The following is a 15,797-nucleotide window of genomic DNA, read 5'->3' on the forward strand; positions in this document are numbered from 1 at the left end:
CTTCTTCTGACATCACAAAGGTTTCTTCTCTCTTTCTTCAGGATCTTAAACATCACCTAGTTTGAAGCTCTTTCCTGAACACTCAGGACAAAATAATACTTTCTGCCACTCTCTCCTTTATACCTAGCATTGTTTTCTTCATAGCATGTGACATTCTGACATATTCTATCATATTTTACTTGAATATCCTCATTCACCATCCTTGGATTAGGGGAGGTTTATTTTTCAGCACTTTCTTCTGGGTCAGCACCAAATATGTATTTCTCAAATAAATGAAAAAATACCTCATTAGAACTCTAGAACGGATGAGCTCTTTGCCAATGTTATGCGAATTAGACCAAAATTCTTTGTCAGACATGAAATGGAGTATACTTTCAAAGAGAATTTTTCTATAAATAAGGTGTTAAGATCAACTACTTGAGGGCTACATAGAAATTGCAGTTTTTCAGCTATGTGAATTATGCCAGTTCATGTGCAAACGAGTCACATTATTTTCCTTGTTCCTGGTAGGCACCTCCATCCCATGGAATCAGGGAATAATACACGAATTTCAGAATTTCTTCTTCTGGGACTTTCAGAAGAAGAAGAACTGCAGCCCCTCATCTTTGGGTTCTTCCTCTCCATGTACCTAATCACTGTGTTTGGAAACCTGCTTATCATCCTGACCATCATCTCAGACTCCCACCTCCACACCCCCATGTACTTCTTCCTCTCCAACCTGTCCTTTGTAGACATCTGTTTCACCTCCACCACCATCCCAAAGATGCTGTGGAATATCCAGAGCAAGAACACAGGTATCACCTATGAAGGCTGCATCACCCAGATGTATTTTTACATACTGTTTGCAGGATTGGATGACATTCTCCTGAGTGTGATGGCCTATGATCGGTATGTGGCCATCTGCCACCCCCTGCACTACATGGTCATCATGAGCCCCCGGCTCTGTGAACTGCTGGTTCTGATATCCTGGGTGCTAATTGCCTTCTATTTCTTGCTACACAGCTTAATGGTGCTGCGATTGTCCTTCTGTCCAGAAATGCAAATCCCCCACTTTTTCTGTGAACTTAGTCAGGTGGTACAACTTGCCAGTTCTGACAACTTTCTTAATAACATAATGATGTATTTTGCAGCTGTCCTGATGGGTGTCGGTCCTTTTGCTGGCATCCTTTATTCATATTCTAAAATAGTTTCCTGCATATGTAAAATCACATCAGCTCAGGGAAAGTATAAAGCATTTTCCACCTGTGTTTCCCACCTCTCAGTTGTCTTCCTATTTTATTTTACAGCCTTAGGTGTGTTCCTTAGCTCTGCGGCTACCCACAACTCACATTCAAGTACAATTGCCTCAGTGATGTACACTGTGGTCACACCCATGCTGAACCCTTTCATCTACAGTCTGAGAAACCGAGATATAAAAGAGGGTCTAAAGAGATTGTATTTGATGCCAAGTATAAAACCAATTATGCTAGTGCTCTGGATTGCATAACTCAAAGTATCAAAACCAGAAATTGTTCCTTGATCATTGTGAAAGAAATTTTGGTCCTTGCCCTTATTTCCTGGGATTTCCATTTTTCTTTCCTTCTTTTAATTCAGTATCTTTATAGAATTTTAGGTACTCTGTTTTTATGCTTTATTCTCAGTCTAATATATAGACAGTTGTTATTTTTTCCTACCCACAGTTTTCCTATCTTTGGATCAAAAATGTTTGGAAATCCATTTCTTTGATGGAGTATCATAAAATCATGGAGACTTTATCAGGAGCAATGTCTTTTCATCAGAGCACTTAGTCTGTTGTTGGTCAGTCACACAGTTGTGCCCACCTCTTTGTGACCCCACAGTTTGCAGCACGGCTGGCCTGTCTGTCCCTCCCCATCTCCCAGAGTTTGCCAAAGTTCGTGTTCATTGCACTGGTGATGCCACCCAGCCATCTCATCCTCTGATGCCCTCTTCTCCTTCTGTCCTTGATCTTTCCCAGCAGCAGGGAGCTTTTCCAATGAGTCATCTGTTTGCATCAGGTGACCAAAATGATGGAACTTCAGCTTCAGCATCAGTCCTTTCAGCAAATATTCAGGGTTGATCTCCCTTAAGACTGACTGGTTTGATCTCCTTGCTGTCCAAGGGACTATCAGGAGTCTTCTCAAGCAGCATAGTTCAAAGGGGTCAATTATTCCACCTTCTGCCTTCTTTACAGTCCAGTTCTCACAACAACATGTGACCACAGGGAAGACCATAGCCTTGACTATGGACCTTTGTTGGCAGAGTAATGTCTCTGCTTTTCAACACACTGTCTAGGTTTGTCATCAGTTTCCTACCAAGAAGCAATCATCTTCTGATTCCATGGCTGCACTCATCATCCGCAGTGATTTTGGAGCCCAAGAAGAGGAAATCTGTCACTCCTTCCACCTTTTCCCCTTCTATTTGCCATGCAGTAATGGGGCCAGATGCTATGACCTTAGTTGTTTCAATGTTTAATCTTAAGTTGTCTCTTAGGAGATCATTTAATTTACTGGCAGTTTAAGAGGTTTTTCATAGGTATTACTTATTGCCTATTTTTAACTTGTTTTCTGTTAGTGTCATTCTTTGTTTTTCCTTTTTCTTTGTGTTTCTTTTCTTATGATTTGATGATTTATTTAGTGATATGCTTGTGTTCCTTTCTCTCTAGGATTTATCTTGTGTAGATTTTTGAAGTATGATAAACAAAGGGTCTTCATATGATGGCCTACAATGATGTCTACTTATAAAAACAAGTTGTCTTTTAAGTTCATACACATACTGATCACACTACATTTTCACTCCCTGCCCTACATTTTATGTCTCTGAAGTCACATTTGATACCTCCTTAGTTATCCCTTTCATTCTTATTGCAGCTATACTTGATTTTAGGATTTTTTGGTCTATTGAGTCCTCACACCAGCTCAGTGATCTGACCCTCAGCCTCTCTCCGCTTCTGCCTTTACTTGCAGGGTTTCCTCGTCTTACAGTTTCTTCCCACTTGCTATGCCTTTCTTCCTTCTTTCTTAGAGATGGTCCTATAATGTTCTGTGTAGAGTATGTTTAGAATTGATAAATTCTATTAGTCTTAGATTGTCTGAAAAGTTCCTTATCTCTCCTTCAATTCTCGATGTTAGTCTTTCTGGGTAGAAAGCCCTAGTTTGCACGTTTTTCCCTCTCAACACTTTAAATATATCATGCCTCCCCATTATATCATACAAAGTTTCTGCAAAAAAAAAAAAAAAAAAAAAAGAAATCAGCTCATAGACCTATGTGCTTCCATCTTATATGACACTGTTTTATTTTTGCTGGCTTTAGAAAACCATATCTTTAACTTTGTGGCTTTAATTGCTGTATCTTGGTGTAGGTTTTGTTGCTGTCATTTTGGGGGGTTCTTTTTGCTTCTGGTACCTGAATTTGCTTTTTTTACTCAGGTTTGGGAAGTTTTCAGACATAAGTTTATCAGATAAGTTCTGATGACCTTTCCTTCTGCCTTTTCCTTCCTGGACACTGCAGTTATGCCAGTGTTGGTGTTCTTAATGCAGTTAAACATCCCTCAAATTATTCCCTTTTAAAATCTGTTTTTTTCTTTTCTGACTAATCATTTCCATGATTCTATATTTCAGTTAGATTATGCATTCTTCTGTATTACCTGGTATATTATTAATTACTTCTAGTTGTTCATTTCATTTAATGGAATGTTGAGTTCAAACTAGTTTTTGTTTTATAGTTCCCTATTAAAATCATAATGAATTCAACAGTCCTTTTTACAAAAAATTAAATGTTTTATGGTCTTCCATTATTAACAAAATGCACAGGGTGAATACCGGAAATAAATCTTCCTTTGGAAAATTTCTTGAATCATTTTAGGTTGAGAAAATGGTGTTTTATATCTTTACAAATGCATTGATTCCAATCTGGTGAACGGTTTGTTTCTCTTTCATTGACTGTTTTCTAGGCATGATATCTTTTTATTTAAGTTGGGACAAATTCCTCTGTATTTTCATTTTATTTATCTTTGTCTGTCTTCTGAAATTATGTGCCACAGTTAACTCTTGCTGTCTTAGAGTTGTATCTTTTTGTGGGAAGAGTTATATACAGTTGATGTGTGCCCCGTGACTTTACTGGAAGAGCTAGACGTGATGCTATCACAATTCATGCCTTTCTTTGGGGTGTACTGATTGCAGTCATCTTGCTAAGAGGAATGGGGGGCTTGGACTTGAGTCAGGTATGAGATGTGGCTGCCTCTTTGTCTAGAGGCCAGAAAAAAATGGCATCCCACTCCAGTATCCTTGCCTGAAAAATTGCATGGATGGAGGAGACTGGCAGGCTACATTCCATGGGGTCACAAAGACTCAGATGTGACTGAGCACACACACACACATACACATACACACACACACACAGAGGCACACACAGACACACACAGTAATACGCTAAGATAGTTTATGGTGCATATCAGCATATAAATGTCTCTCATAAGTACAAGCATTAGTAATGAAGGATTAAAGGATAGCTCTTAACTTCTGATATAACTGAGAAATTTCTAATTGACTTGGAGAAACTAGCATGCATCCAAGGAGTATATTAGCCATGGTTTTATTCTAAAGTAGCAAAGTTATCCCCTGTTTTGAAGAGAAGAATAGTAATTTTTAGAGATTTCAGTGGTTCCGTCCCTGCCCCAAGTCAAAGCATTAAAGACCCAAGGGACCTAGTCAAGACAAATCCTGAATGTTACAATTTAAAGAAAATCTTGTACTCAGGGATATGATGACATGCTGGGAACCTTAGGGCTTGGAAGCAACAGAATTAAGAGGAAGGAGTAATAAAAAATGAATTCACCTAACTTATATGCAGTGTCTTAGGAACAGAGAATCAGCAGGTGAAAAAATCCATTCTGTCCAGAAACGTGTCCCCAAGGGAAATCATGTAGTTACAGATTGGAGTAACCAGAGGAAACATGCCTAATGAGCTGACACAGGAAGCTCCAAATATCTCCTCTGCTGTAGTCCCTCAGCCTCTGCCACTTTGGTTGGGGAGGACCTGGTTCTTGCTTTGGAAGTTCTACATCTGTCTGGGAACCAATGCTTCATTTTTATCTGCTCCTGTTTTCTTGTTTGGGGAAAAAAATTCTGTCTGCATCAGTAATCATTTAGGAGGAATTTTGACTTCTACTGGGAAAGCCTTCTCTCTCAATCTGCAGGCAGGTGAGTCTGACAGATCCACAAACCCTGTAGGAGAGTGTCAGTGATGATAGAAGCCTGGAATGTGTACCTGAGTTCTCCTGAGGACCAATCTTGCATAGCCCAGAGGCCAGAGGTCATTGTAGTTGTTTTCTGGTTTCCCTAATATTAAAGTACTTATTTATGGTCTAAAAATAAAGTGAACGTTGCATTTGAAAGTGCAAGTGTCAATCTTGACAATTAAATTGTAACAGTGAAAGCTCAGAAGGAATGATGTTAGTGGTTTAGTTGCTAAGTTGCTCCAATTCTTGTGACCCCATGGCCTTTAACCCACCCAGCTCCTCTGTCCCTAGGATTTCCCAGGCAAGAATGCTGGAGTGAGTTGCCATTTCCTCCTCCAGGGGATCTTCTTGACTCGGGGATTGAACCTATGTGTCCTGCATCGACAAGCAGATTCTTTACTTTCTGAACCACCAAGATAACCCTTTTAGAAGGAATTGGAGGCATAAAATGCTTCCAGTAAAAGTAGAAAACTAGTATACGGACCTTTTTTATGAACAAGGGGAAACAAATAGGGGAAGTGCTTAAGAAAAGAAAAAGCTTCTACTGCTTTATATGTTTCACATAAGACATATTCAGCTTCTGTTTTATTTTGTCTATTTCTGATATTGAATTGGTAGCTTATATTCCATTTTTTTCTTTTCCTCTTGGGATATTCAAACTGTAAGATGTTCCATGTCATAAGTATATCATTTTTTTATGTTTTTAGACAAAAGATATTTTTCTGTATAATTTTTCCAAATCAAGGAGAAGCCACTGGGGTTGGAATATTGATGAAGCAAGGAAATCTTTCTTTATTGCATTGTCTCATAGTCATTGAGTATATTGGATATAGTTTCCCCTTCAGGTCCATATATCCACCTCATTTCTCCCTGTTTCTTTCACTCTCATCCTTCTAATTGTTCTCAAAATACCAAGCAGACATTGGCTATACCAAAAATGAACCCCACATTAATTGTTCCATGAGAAGTTTATAAACTGGAATTTCATGGTAAAAATTATATATTCCTTTGGAGAATAATTATTTGACCTGACCAGCTGAGCTGTAACCACTCACAGCCTAAACAGGGTGAATCTGTGTGACCAGTGTATAATGGAGACACAACAAAGAACATGTGTGTGTGTGTGCTGTGTGTGTGTATGTATGTGTGCACACATGCAAAAGTTTTATATGCATACTTATATAGAAAGAGTTGGAAATGACTGAGCACACACAAACACACACATACACATATATATTTATCTCTGTTACACATTTACTTTGTTGATCAAACATTGTCTGTGAGAACCCTTTGTATGCTGCAGTTGGAGTATTTTTATTACTGTCTTTGCTCACATTATTCAAGATGAATTAGAGCCTTTATTTTCTTTCCACAAAATGCTTGCCATTTAGTTATTTTATGTATATATAGTTGTATTTGTGACAATGCTTGGTAATTTATAAAATGTATTTGGTCAGTCAGTCATATGGTGTTCTCTCCATTGCTTTTCACATTTTTATTGAAATAATTGAGCTGTCACTGTAGTATTCTTCACTTGAAAATATTTGTTTTTAAAACATGGCAGTGATTGCTTTCCTGTGTATTTTTTAATGCTAATTAATCACTTATTATGGGCCTCCTAGGTGACACTAGTGGTAAAGGACCCACCTGCCAATGAAGTAGGCGTAAGAGAAATAGCTGGATCCCTGGATCTGGAAGATCCCCTGGAGGAGGGCATGACAACCCACTCCAGTATTCATGCCTGGAGAATCCCATGAACAGAGAGCCTGGTGGACTATGGTCCATATGGTTGCAAAGAGTAGGAGATGACTGTAGCAACTTAACACACACATACACACACAACCACCTATTAAGCATATTTCTAACGTTTACTCTCTTCTTCCTTATTGTTCCTTTTAATCTTTTGTGGTTAAATGTATTTCTAAAAGTTGTATCACCTTTGGACATCATATAGAAACAATTATTTAACCATTTGATTAAATGTCACCTTTGTCTTTCATGACCATATTTTAATCCATCTATCTTTATTTAAGAAAAAAAACTGAACTTGAATACTGCTTCCTCCTTGCATTTAAAATATCTTCTCTTATTTTATTTCCAAGTCTTAGGCAATTTAACATTGAATTAGTGGTGAATGTTGCTATCATTAAATTATTACTGTTCAGGTCTTTATGAAAATTATAGATATTCATTCAATCTTGTTACATTCAGTTATTTTAAAACCGATACCACTTAACCTAGTTTTATTCTCAGTAACATTGTTCCACATATGCTTGGTTTCTTTTAAACTTTTCTTTCTATATTAGGTACAAACACCTATTCATACATTTTTCTACAAATGTATGAATAGAATCCTGTGCATATCACGGATATTCTTGATTCAGTGCAGTCTTTTTTTTTCCTCTACCTGTGTTCCCTCTCCCCTACTGGTCAATAATGCCCCACGGGCTTTCTTCCAATCAACTAGGATTCAATGTAATATGGGTTCATTCTTTCAATAGCTGTTTAGTACTTCATAAGGAGCTGAGCTACCCACATTGCAGACTGTCTTTCCTAACCTTTCTCTTCAAGTTGCTGTTATATCAATCCTACAAAAATATTTGAGATTGTTAAATTTAAAGTGTGTTTCTAAGCAAGAGCAACTTTGTTTCCCTGGGAACACTGAAGGATGCTTTGTAGAAATATCCGTCTGTTATTCTGGGAGCAGTGGGTGGAGGTCAGAGATGCTCTAGGCCTCCTGAAAGCACAGAACACACCCCACCACAGAGAACAGCCTGTCCGAGAATGTCAACAGCACTGAGACTGAGACGCCTCCAGGTAAAGAGCTTCTGTACTTTTACTATCTGTGCCATTGTTCAGATGGCTTTCCCAACAATGCAACATTTTAAATTTCTCTTTGCAAACAGATAGTGCACATCTGCTCCCTGTTTCAAAGTACCACTGTAAACTGTGTGACAACTCTTTAAGTATTTCCCCACATGGATGGTTGTGAAAAAGTGTTCTTTTCTTAACTGTTACTGACTTTGATAAAAAATAATGCCTTGCATTGTGATTTTGATGTGTCAGTTTTATTATTACATGCCCAGATGATATAAACCTCTTATTCTACCACTACCAGCTTTTGAAATGATTTTTAAGAATTGTTCTTTCTCAGTTGACCTTTTGGGGACTGTTTTGCCATAAAAATGCTTTTTCATTTTACATAGCTAAATACATCTATCTTATGCTGGATTTCTTGCTTTAAGACAGTTCGGCACACTTGTGGATTTTAGTGTATTGTTTTCTAGGTATTCACTGAAAAGGACTGGTTTTATATTGGATAGATAATCCCTCTGATTTATTCTATAATCTAATATTCCCAAATTGAAATACATTTCTTATATGTCTTTAACAAAATCTGTTACATTATATATTATATATATTATATTCATGTTTACACATTTCCCAATTTAATTACTATTAGTCCAGTTGGATATCAGCAAATCATTACTCTTTTAATATTGTTTGAGTAGTGTGTGAAACTCCATTCAATTTTTTAAAAATACAAATACTTTGGAACTAATTTATTCAATTATTTTTCCTGCAATTCCCTTTATTTTGTAACTTCACATATATTTAAATAAGTTTCTGTTTGACAGCATGCATGCTAAATGGTTTCATTTGTATCAGACTCTGAGACCATATGGACTTTTTTTTTTCTCTACCAGAAATCAAAGCTTAGAAGACCCAAGGAACCTCATCAAGCAAATTCTCAGTGTTATAGTTTAAAGAATAATTAGATCTCAGTGATGTAATGAGGTTTTGGGAACCTTAGTGCTTTGAAAGCAGGAGAATTAAAGGGGAAGGAGTGATAAAAACTGAATCACCAACTTAGAATGCAAGCATCAAGTAACAGAGAATCTACAGAAAAATAATTGCATTGTGTCCAGCCCAGTGTCCCCAAGGGAAATCATGTACTTGGAGGTTGGTGTAACAAAAGGAAAATATGCCTAATTAGCTGACATATGTGCATGCTTGCTAAGTTCCTTCAGTTCTGTCCAACTCTTTGAGACTCCACAGACTGTAGCCCTCTAGGATCCATAGGATTCTCCAGGCAAGAACACTGGAGTGCATTGCCTTGCAGTCCTCCATGGGATTTTCCTGACCCAGGGATCAAGCCCCCATCTCCTGTGACTCCTGCATTGCAGGTGGATTCTTTATCACTGAGCCACCGGAGAAGCCCTGTGAGCTGACACAAGAAGCTGCAAATATCTCCTCTGCTGCAGCCCCTCCGCCTGTGCCACTTTGGCTGGTGAGGACCTAGTCCTTAATTTAGATCTCTGAATCTGTCTGGGAGCCAATGCTTGATTTTATCCCTTCCTGTTGTCTTGTTTAGGGACAAAAATTCTGTCTGCATCATTAATCATTTAGAAAGGAACTTGGACTTCTACAGGGAAAGCCTTTTTAGTCTGCAGGCAGGTGAGAGCTCTGCACACATTTCAGGAGAGGGTCAGAGAGGACGGAAGCCAGGAGCATGTACCTGAGGTCACCTGAGGGCCAATCTAGTGTATCCAGAGGCCAGAGGTCACTGTGGTTGTTTCTGGCTTTCCTAATTTTAGTGTATCTATTTAGGTCTAAAAGTAAAATGACCCCTTCACTCCTCAATGTTGACAAATGGTAACAGAGGAATCTCAGTTAGAAGGAAAAGTGGTGGTGGTTTAGTTGCTAAACTGTGTCTGACCCTTTTGTGACCCCATGGACTGTAACCCACCAAGCTCCTCTGTCCATGGAATTTCCCAGGCCAGAATACTGGAGTGGGGTGCACTTTCCTTCTCCAGGGGATCTTGCTCACCAAGGGATTGAACCTTGGCTTCCTGTATTGCAGGTGGATTCTTTACCAATGAGCCACTAAGGAAGCCCCATTAGAAGGAATGGGAGGCATAAAAGGCTTCCAGTAAAAGTAGACAATAAGTCTAATAATCTTATTTATGAACAGAAGTAAATAAATAGGAAAACTCTTCAAGAAAAAGAAGTATTCTGCTTCTTCATACACAATATATTCAACTTTTGTTGTATTTCATTTATTTCTGATTTTGAGTTGCTAGTTTATATTCCATTTGCTTATTCTCTTGGTATATTTAAACTGTAAGATATATCACATCATAAATATATCCCCAGTTATGTCTTTGGAAAAAAATATTTTTCTTCATTATTTTTTTCTGGGCATGAAGGAGATGTCACTGGAGTTGGAATATTGATGAAGGAAGGAAACTTTTCTTCATTGCATTGTCTCAGGGGTCATTTGAGTTTATTGGATATTTTCCCTCTTAATTTGTCTATGTCCATTTCATTTCTCTTTTTTTCTTTCTCTCTCATGCTTTTCATTCTTCTCTAAATACTGAGAAGAAATTAGCCATACCAACATTGAACCCAAAATTTATTGTTCTATGGGAAGTTGATAAACTGGAATTTGGGGGTGGGATGGGGAGGGAGATGGGAGGGGTTTCAGAAGGGAGGGGATATATGTATACCTATGGCTGATTCATGTTGAGGTGTGACAGAAAACAACAGAATTCTGTAAAGCTATTATCTTTCAACTAAAAAACACATAAATTAAAAACAAAACAAAAACAACCCTGGAACTTCTGGGTAAAAAATTTACATTCTTCTGGAGAATAATAATTTGATCTGCCAAGCTTGATGTGTAACCATTCATGGCTTAACGAGGGTGTATATGAGTGACCAGTTTATGATAGTAACACAGTCCTGAAGCATCATGTGTGTGTGTGTTTGTGTGTGTGTGTGTGTGCTCGTCTGGGCCTTCTGAAGATAGACCAATTCTTAAAGCAGAGGCATCTGTACTCATATGTTAAGATGACTTATAAAACAGAGGTCACAATTTGGTCAATAGATGGAAATAAGTAGCGAACTGACATAAATCACAGGATGATTTTAAACTAAATTCATAAAGTGCAAGGAACTGAGAGGGTAACAGGCAGGAAGGCCAGGGGTCTCCAAACGGAGGAAATAGGCTGCAAGTGCCAGACATTTTTATCTCTCTTAAGCAGCAGGAGGAAACAAACCTTTGATATATTTTTCTTCTGTATACAAATTTAAAAGGAGGTTTCTATTAAAATGCTGTGTTGCCATGACACCTGGTTTCACCTGAAATTAACTATTCTCAAACCTTGAGTTAACCAATACATTTCTTTTTTTTTATGGAAATGTTTGTCTTAAGCTATGTTAATGTGCTATGCATTTACCCCAGACTCTAAGTTCCACCAAAATGGCTCAAACTATATTCAGATATTGTTCCCCTAATCTATGTAAACGAAACTATTTGTTTGGTAAACTGCCCTTCTACAAGATTCAAGTCAATCGTTTATGGCCGGAGATGAATTATCTGGTGCCATATTAAATTTTATGACATTCCTTTCTTTTCATTAACAGACTGCGAGTGACTATATGACATACAGCTAAAGACTAGCAGGGGGTACTCTTTCTACCCCCTTCTGATGCCTATGTCAGAAGCTTTCTCTATCTCCTTTATACGTTAATAAAAAACTTTATTACACAAAAGCTCTGAGTGATCCAGCCTCGTCTCTGTCCCCAGATTGAATTCGTCTCCTCTGGAGGCCAAGAATCCCAGCGTCTTATCATTCAGCAACAACCTTTCAGAACCAGATGGAAGGAGGGGTTCTCTATGTGCTGAAGGTTCAGCTGTAGCAGAGAGACCACCTTGTTCCTCAGCATCCTTGACACCGTTTCTAATCACTCCGCCTCCTACTAATTCCTTCACCCCACTGGCTTCCTTGTTTGCACTTGAACATGGGGAACAAGCATCTTCCTCAGGTCCTTAGCAGTGGCAGGTTCCTCTGCCAGGCACACACTTCTTCTGACATCAAAAAGGCTTCTCTCTTCAGCATCTTAAACATCACCTAGTTTGAAGCTCTTCCCTGAACACTCAGGACAAAATAACACCTCCTGCCAGGCTCTCCTTTATACCTGGTTTTGTTTTCTTCATAGCATGCATGACATCCTGACATAATCTATCATATTTTATTTGAATATCACCAGTCATAATCCGTGGACTGGGAGAGGTTTATTTTTCAGCAGTTTCTACTGGGTCAGCACTAAATATGTATTTCTCAACTAAATGAAGAAATACCTCATTAGAACTCTAGAATAGATGAGCTCTTTGCCAATGTGATGAAAATGGGACAAAAATTCTTTGCCAGAGTTGAAATGGAGTGTACTTTGGAAGAGAACTTTTCTATAAATAAGGTATTATGATCAATTACTTGAGAGTTAAATAGAAATTGCAGTATTTCAGCTATGTGAATTATGACAGTTTTTGTGCAAACGAGTCATGTTATTTTCCTTTTTCCTGATAGGCACCTCCACCCCATGGAACCAGGGAATAATACACGAATTTTAGAATTTCTTCTTCTGGGACTTTCAGAAGAAGAAGAAGTGCAGCCCCTCATCTTTGGGCTCTTCCTCTCCATGTACCTAATCACTGTGTTTGGAAACCTGCTCATCATCCTGGCCATCAGCTCAGACTACCACCTCCACACCCCCATGTACTTCTTCCTCTCCAACCTGTCCTTTGTAGACATCTGTTTCACCTCCACCACCATCCCAAAGATGCTGTGGAACATCCAGAACAAGAGCAAAGGTATCACCTATGGAGGCTGCATCACTCAAATGTATTTTTACATAATGTTTGCAGGATTGGATGACATTCTCCTGAGTGTGATGGCCTATGATCGGTATGTGGCCATCTGCCACCCCTTGTTCTACACCGTCATCATGAGCCCCCGGCTCTGTGAACTGCTGGTTCTGATATCCTGGGTGCTTGTTGCCTTGTATTCCTTGCTACACAGCTTAATGGTGTTGCGACTGTCCTTCTGTCCACTTGTGCAAATTCCCCACTTTTTCTGTGAACTTAGTCAGTGTTCTGACAACTTTCTTAATAACATAGTGATGTATTTTGCAGCTGTCCTGATGGGTGTTGGTCCTTTTGCTGGCATCCTTTACTCATATTCTAAAATAGTTTCCTGCATATGTAAAATCACATCAGCTCAGGGGAAGTATAAAGCATTTCCACCTGTGTGTCCCACCTCTCAGTTGTCTTCCTATTTTATTTCACAGCCTTAGGAGTGTTCCTTAGCTCTGGGACTACCTACACCTCACATTCAAGTACAATTACCTCGGTCATGTACACTGTGGTCACACCCATGCTGAACCCTTTCATCTACCGTCTGAGAAACCGAGATATAAAAGAGGGTCTAAAGAGATTGCATTGGATGCCAAGTACAAAAGACCAATTATGCTAGTGCTCTGGATTGCATAACTCCAAGTATCAAAACCAGAAATTCTTCTTTGATCATTGTGAAATAAAATTGCTCCTTGCCCTTATTTCCTGGGATTTCCATTTTTCTTTCCTTCTTTGAATTCAGTATCTTTATAGAATTTTAGGAACTCTTTTAAGTGTTATTCACAGTCTGCAAGTCTATTCTCTATGTTTGTGAATCTGTTGCTGTTTCAGAGATAAGGACATTTGTGTCATATTTTAGATTTCCTATGTAAGTGATATCATATGGTGTTCACAACAAGCCATTATGAAAGCAAACAATCTGAGATGTTTTGCTACCATGAAATGGTATGGTGTTCTTTTTTCTGTTGCAAATAAAAATTGTTTACCTCGAAATTTTCTTGTGCCCGAGGTAGACCTGTATTGCCAAATATTTCTATCTTAGTTCAGTTTTAGTATATCTCATAGATTTAAATATGTGATATTTTTATTTTCATTTGCCTTCAGGTGATTCTCTATTCCTCCTTTGGCATTTTTATTGACCTAATAGTTGTTCAGTAGCATGTGTTTCAGTTTTCACAGAGTTCTGTTTTTTGTTTCCAACTTTCTTCTTTTATTTGATTTCTAGTTTCATATCCTAGTGATCGGAAGAGAAGCTTGATGTGATTCAAAACTTCCTAAATTTATTGAGGTTAGTTTTGTGTCCCCAAAACGTGGCGTATTCTTGAGAATGTCCCACGTGCACTTGAGAAATATATATATTCTGCATTAGAATGGAATGTTCTATATAAATATATCAAATGCATCTGGCCTTATATTTAATTTAGCTGACACTTATTTTTTTTACTTTCTGGCTGGATGATATTTATTCAAATATCAGGATTGTTAAAGTCATGGGCTATTATTGTGTTACTGTCAATCACTCCCTTTAGGTCTGTTAACTACTGTTTTATATGTTTTGTGCTCCTGTGTCCAGTTCAGTTCAGCTGAGTCGCTCAGTCATGTTCAACTCTTTGTGACTCCATGTATCACAGCACGCCAGGCCTCCCTGTCCATCATCAACTCCCAGAGTTTACTCAAACTCATGTCCATTGAGTCGGTGATGCCATCCAGCCATCTCATCCTCTGTCGTCCCCTTCTCCCCCTGCCTCCAATCCCTCCCAGCATCAGGGTCTTTTCCAATGAGTCAATACTTCGCATGAGGTGGCCAAAGTATTGGTGTTTCAGCTTCAGCTTCAGTCCTTCCAACAAACATTAGGAGACCCCAAACTGGACTGAACTGACCCCACACTGTTCGCAACAGCTCCAGAGAAAGTCTTAGATATATTTTTACTATTATCATAATTTAAATTAAATAAAAAATTTAAAAAAATAATTTAATGATTTTTTTAAATTTTTAAGTCCCCATTACTCCTTTAATTTTCATTTTTATAGCCTAATATTACCTTGGGAAAAAAAAAAAAAGGAAGACCTTACTTTTAAAGGCAAACTTCATATGTATATATATTTTATAATTTTGGTGACTTTGTTGTTGATATTATGTTTTGTTTTGTTTTAATATTGTATTTTTGAAAATCTAACTTCTACACTAGATTTTTAATCTTTGCTTTTTGGTATTTGTTATCAGCATTGTACCTTTAAGAACCCAATCTTCAGTACCCATTTTTACTTGGGAGTGAGATCACAGGCCTGATTGCTCTGTCCACCTTTTGACTCTTATTTTCCTCCACCAAGTGGCCTCTATCTCCCCCCTCCCCATTTTCTTCTCTACCCAGCTCAGTGAATCTCTTTGTGTGTTCCGGGCTGTGGAGAACATTTAGGGAACTTTGTACTGGCTGGATCTGTCTCTCTCCTTTTGACTCCCCCTTTCATCCTCCTGTCCACCTCTGTCTCCTTCCTCCCTCTTCTCTTCTCCATGTAACTCTGTGTGCCTCTCCGGATGTCCCTCACTGTGGATAAGCTTTTCATCATTAACCTAGATGTTTTCTCATTGGTGCTGTATAGATGAGGAAGTCTTGAGGCTACTGTAACAATGAGACTGAAAAGCAGAGGGAGGAGGCTTAAGTCCAAATCCTGAGAACACCAGAGAACTCCTGAATCCAGGGAACATTGATTGATTGGAGCTCATCAAACGCCTCCATACCTACACTGAAACCAACCACCACCCAAGGGCCAGCAAGCTCCAGAGCAAGACATACAATGCAAATTCTCTAGCAACACAGGAACATGACTCTGAGCCTCAATATACAGCCTGACCAAAGTCAC

General features: G+C 38.5%; 2 protein-coding genes across 2 annotated transcripts; both read left to right on the forward strand.

Moving 5' to 3' along the window:
* The first annotated feature begins 523 nt into the window (after nt 1–523).
* Nucleotides 524–1,486, forward strand: LOC136155638 (olfactory receptor-like protein OLF4). Its single transcript, XM_065917583.1, has one exon. The coding sequence runs from the start codon at nt 524–526 to the stop codon at nt 1,484–1,486; it is 963 nt and encodes a 320-aa protein (XP_065773655.1).
* An 11,136-nt stretch (nt 1,487–12,622) lies between these two features.
* Nucleotides 12,623–13,554, forward strand: LOC136155642 (olfactory receptor-like protein OLF4). The gene is made up of 2 exons (XM_065917597.1): nt 12,623–13,283; nt 13,370–13,554. Exons 1-2 carry the CDS (start codon nt 12,623–12,625, stop codon nt 13,552–13,554), a joined length of 846 nt encoding a protein of 281 aa, XP_065773669.1.
* Nucleotides 13,555–15,797: the final 2,243 nt, after the last annotated feature.

This window comes from Muntiacus reevesi, chromosome 1, assembly GCF_963930625.1.
Source record: "Muntiacus reevesi chromosome 1, mMunRee1.1, whole genome shotgun sequence".
NCBI lineage: Eukaryota > Metazoa > Chordata > Mammalia > Artiodactyla > Cervidae > Muntiacus > Muntiacus reevesi.

What these genes read in the sequence shown, in the direction of transcription:
- LOC136155638 (XM_065917583.1), top strand. Translation starts at nt 524, where the DNA reads ATGGAATCAGGGAATAATACACGAATTTCAGAATTTCTTCTTCTGGGA.
- LOC136155642 (XM_065917597.1), top strand. Translation starts at nt 12,623, where the DNA reads ATGGAACCAGGGAATAATACACGAATTTTAGAATTTCTTCTTCTGGGA. An exon ending in TAAAATAGTTTCCTGCATAT is followed by an intron (nt 13,284 to 13,369) that starts GTAAAATCACAT and finishes TTTATTTCACAG; the next exon opens with CCTTAGGAGTGTTCCTTAGC.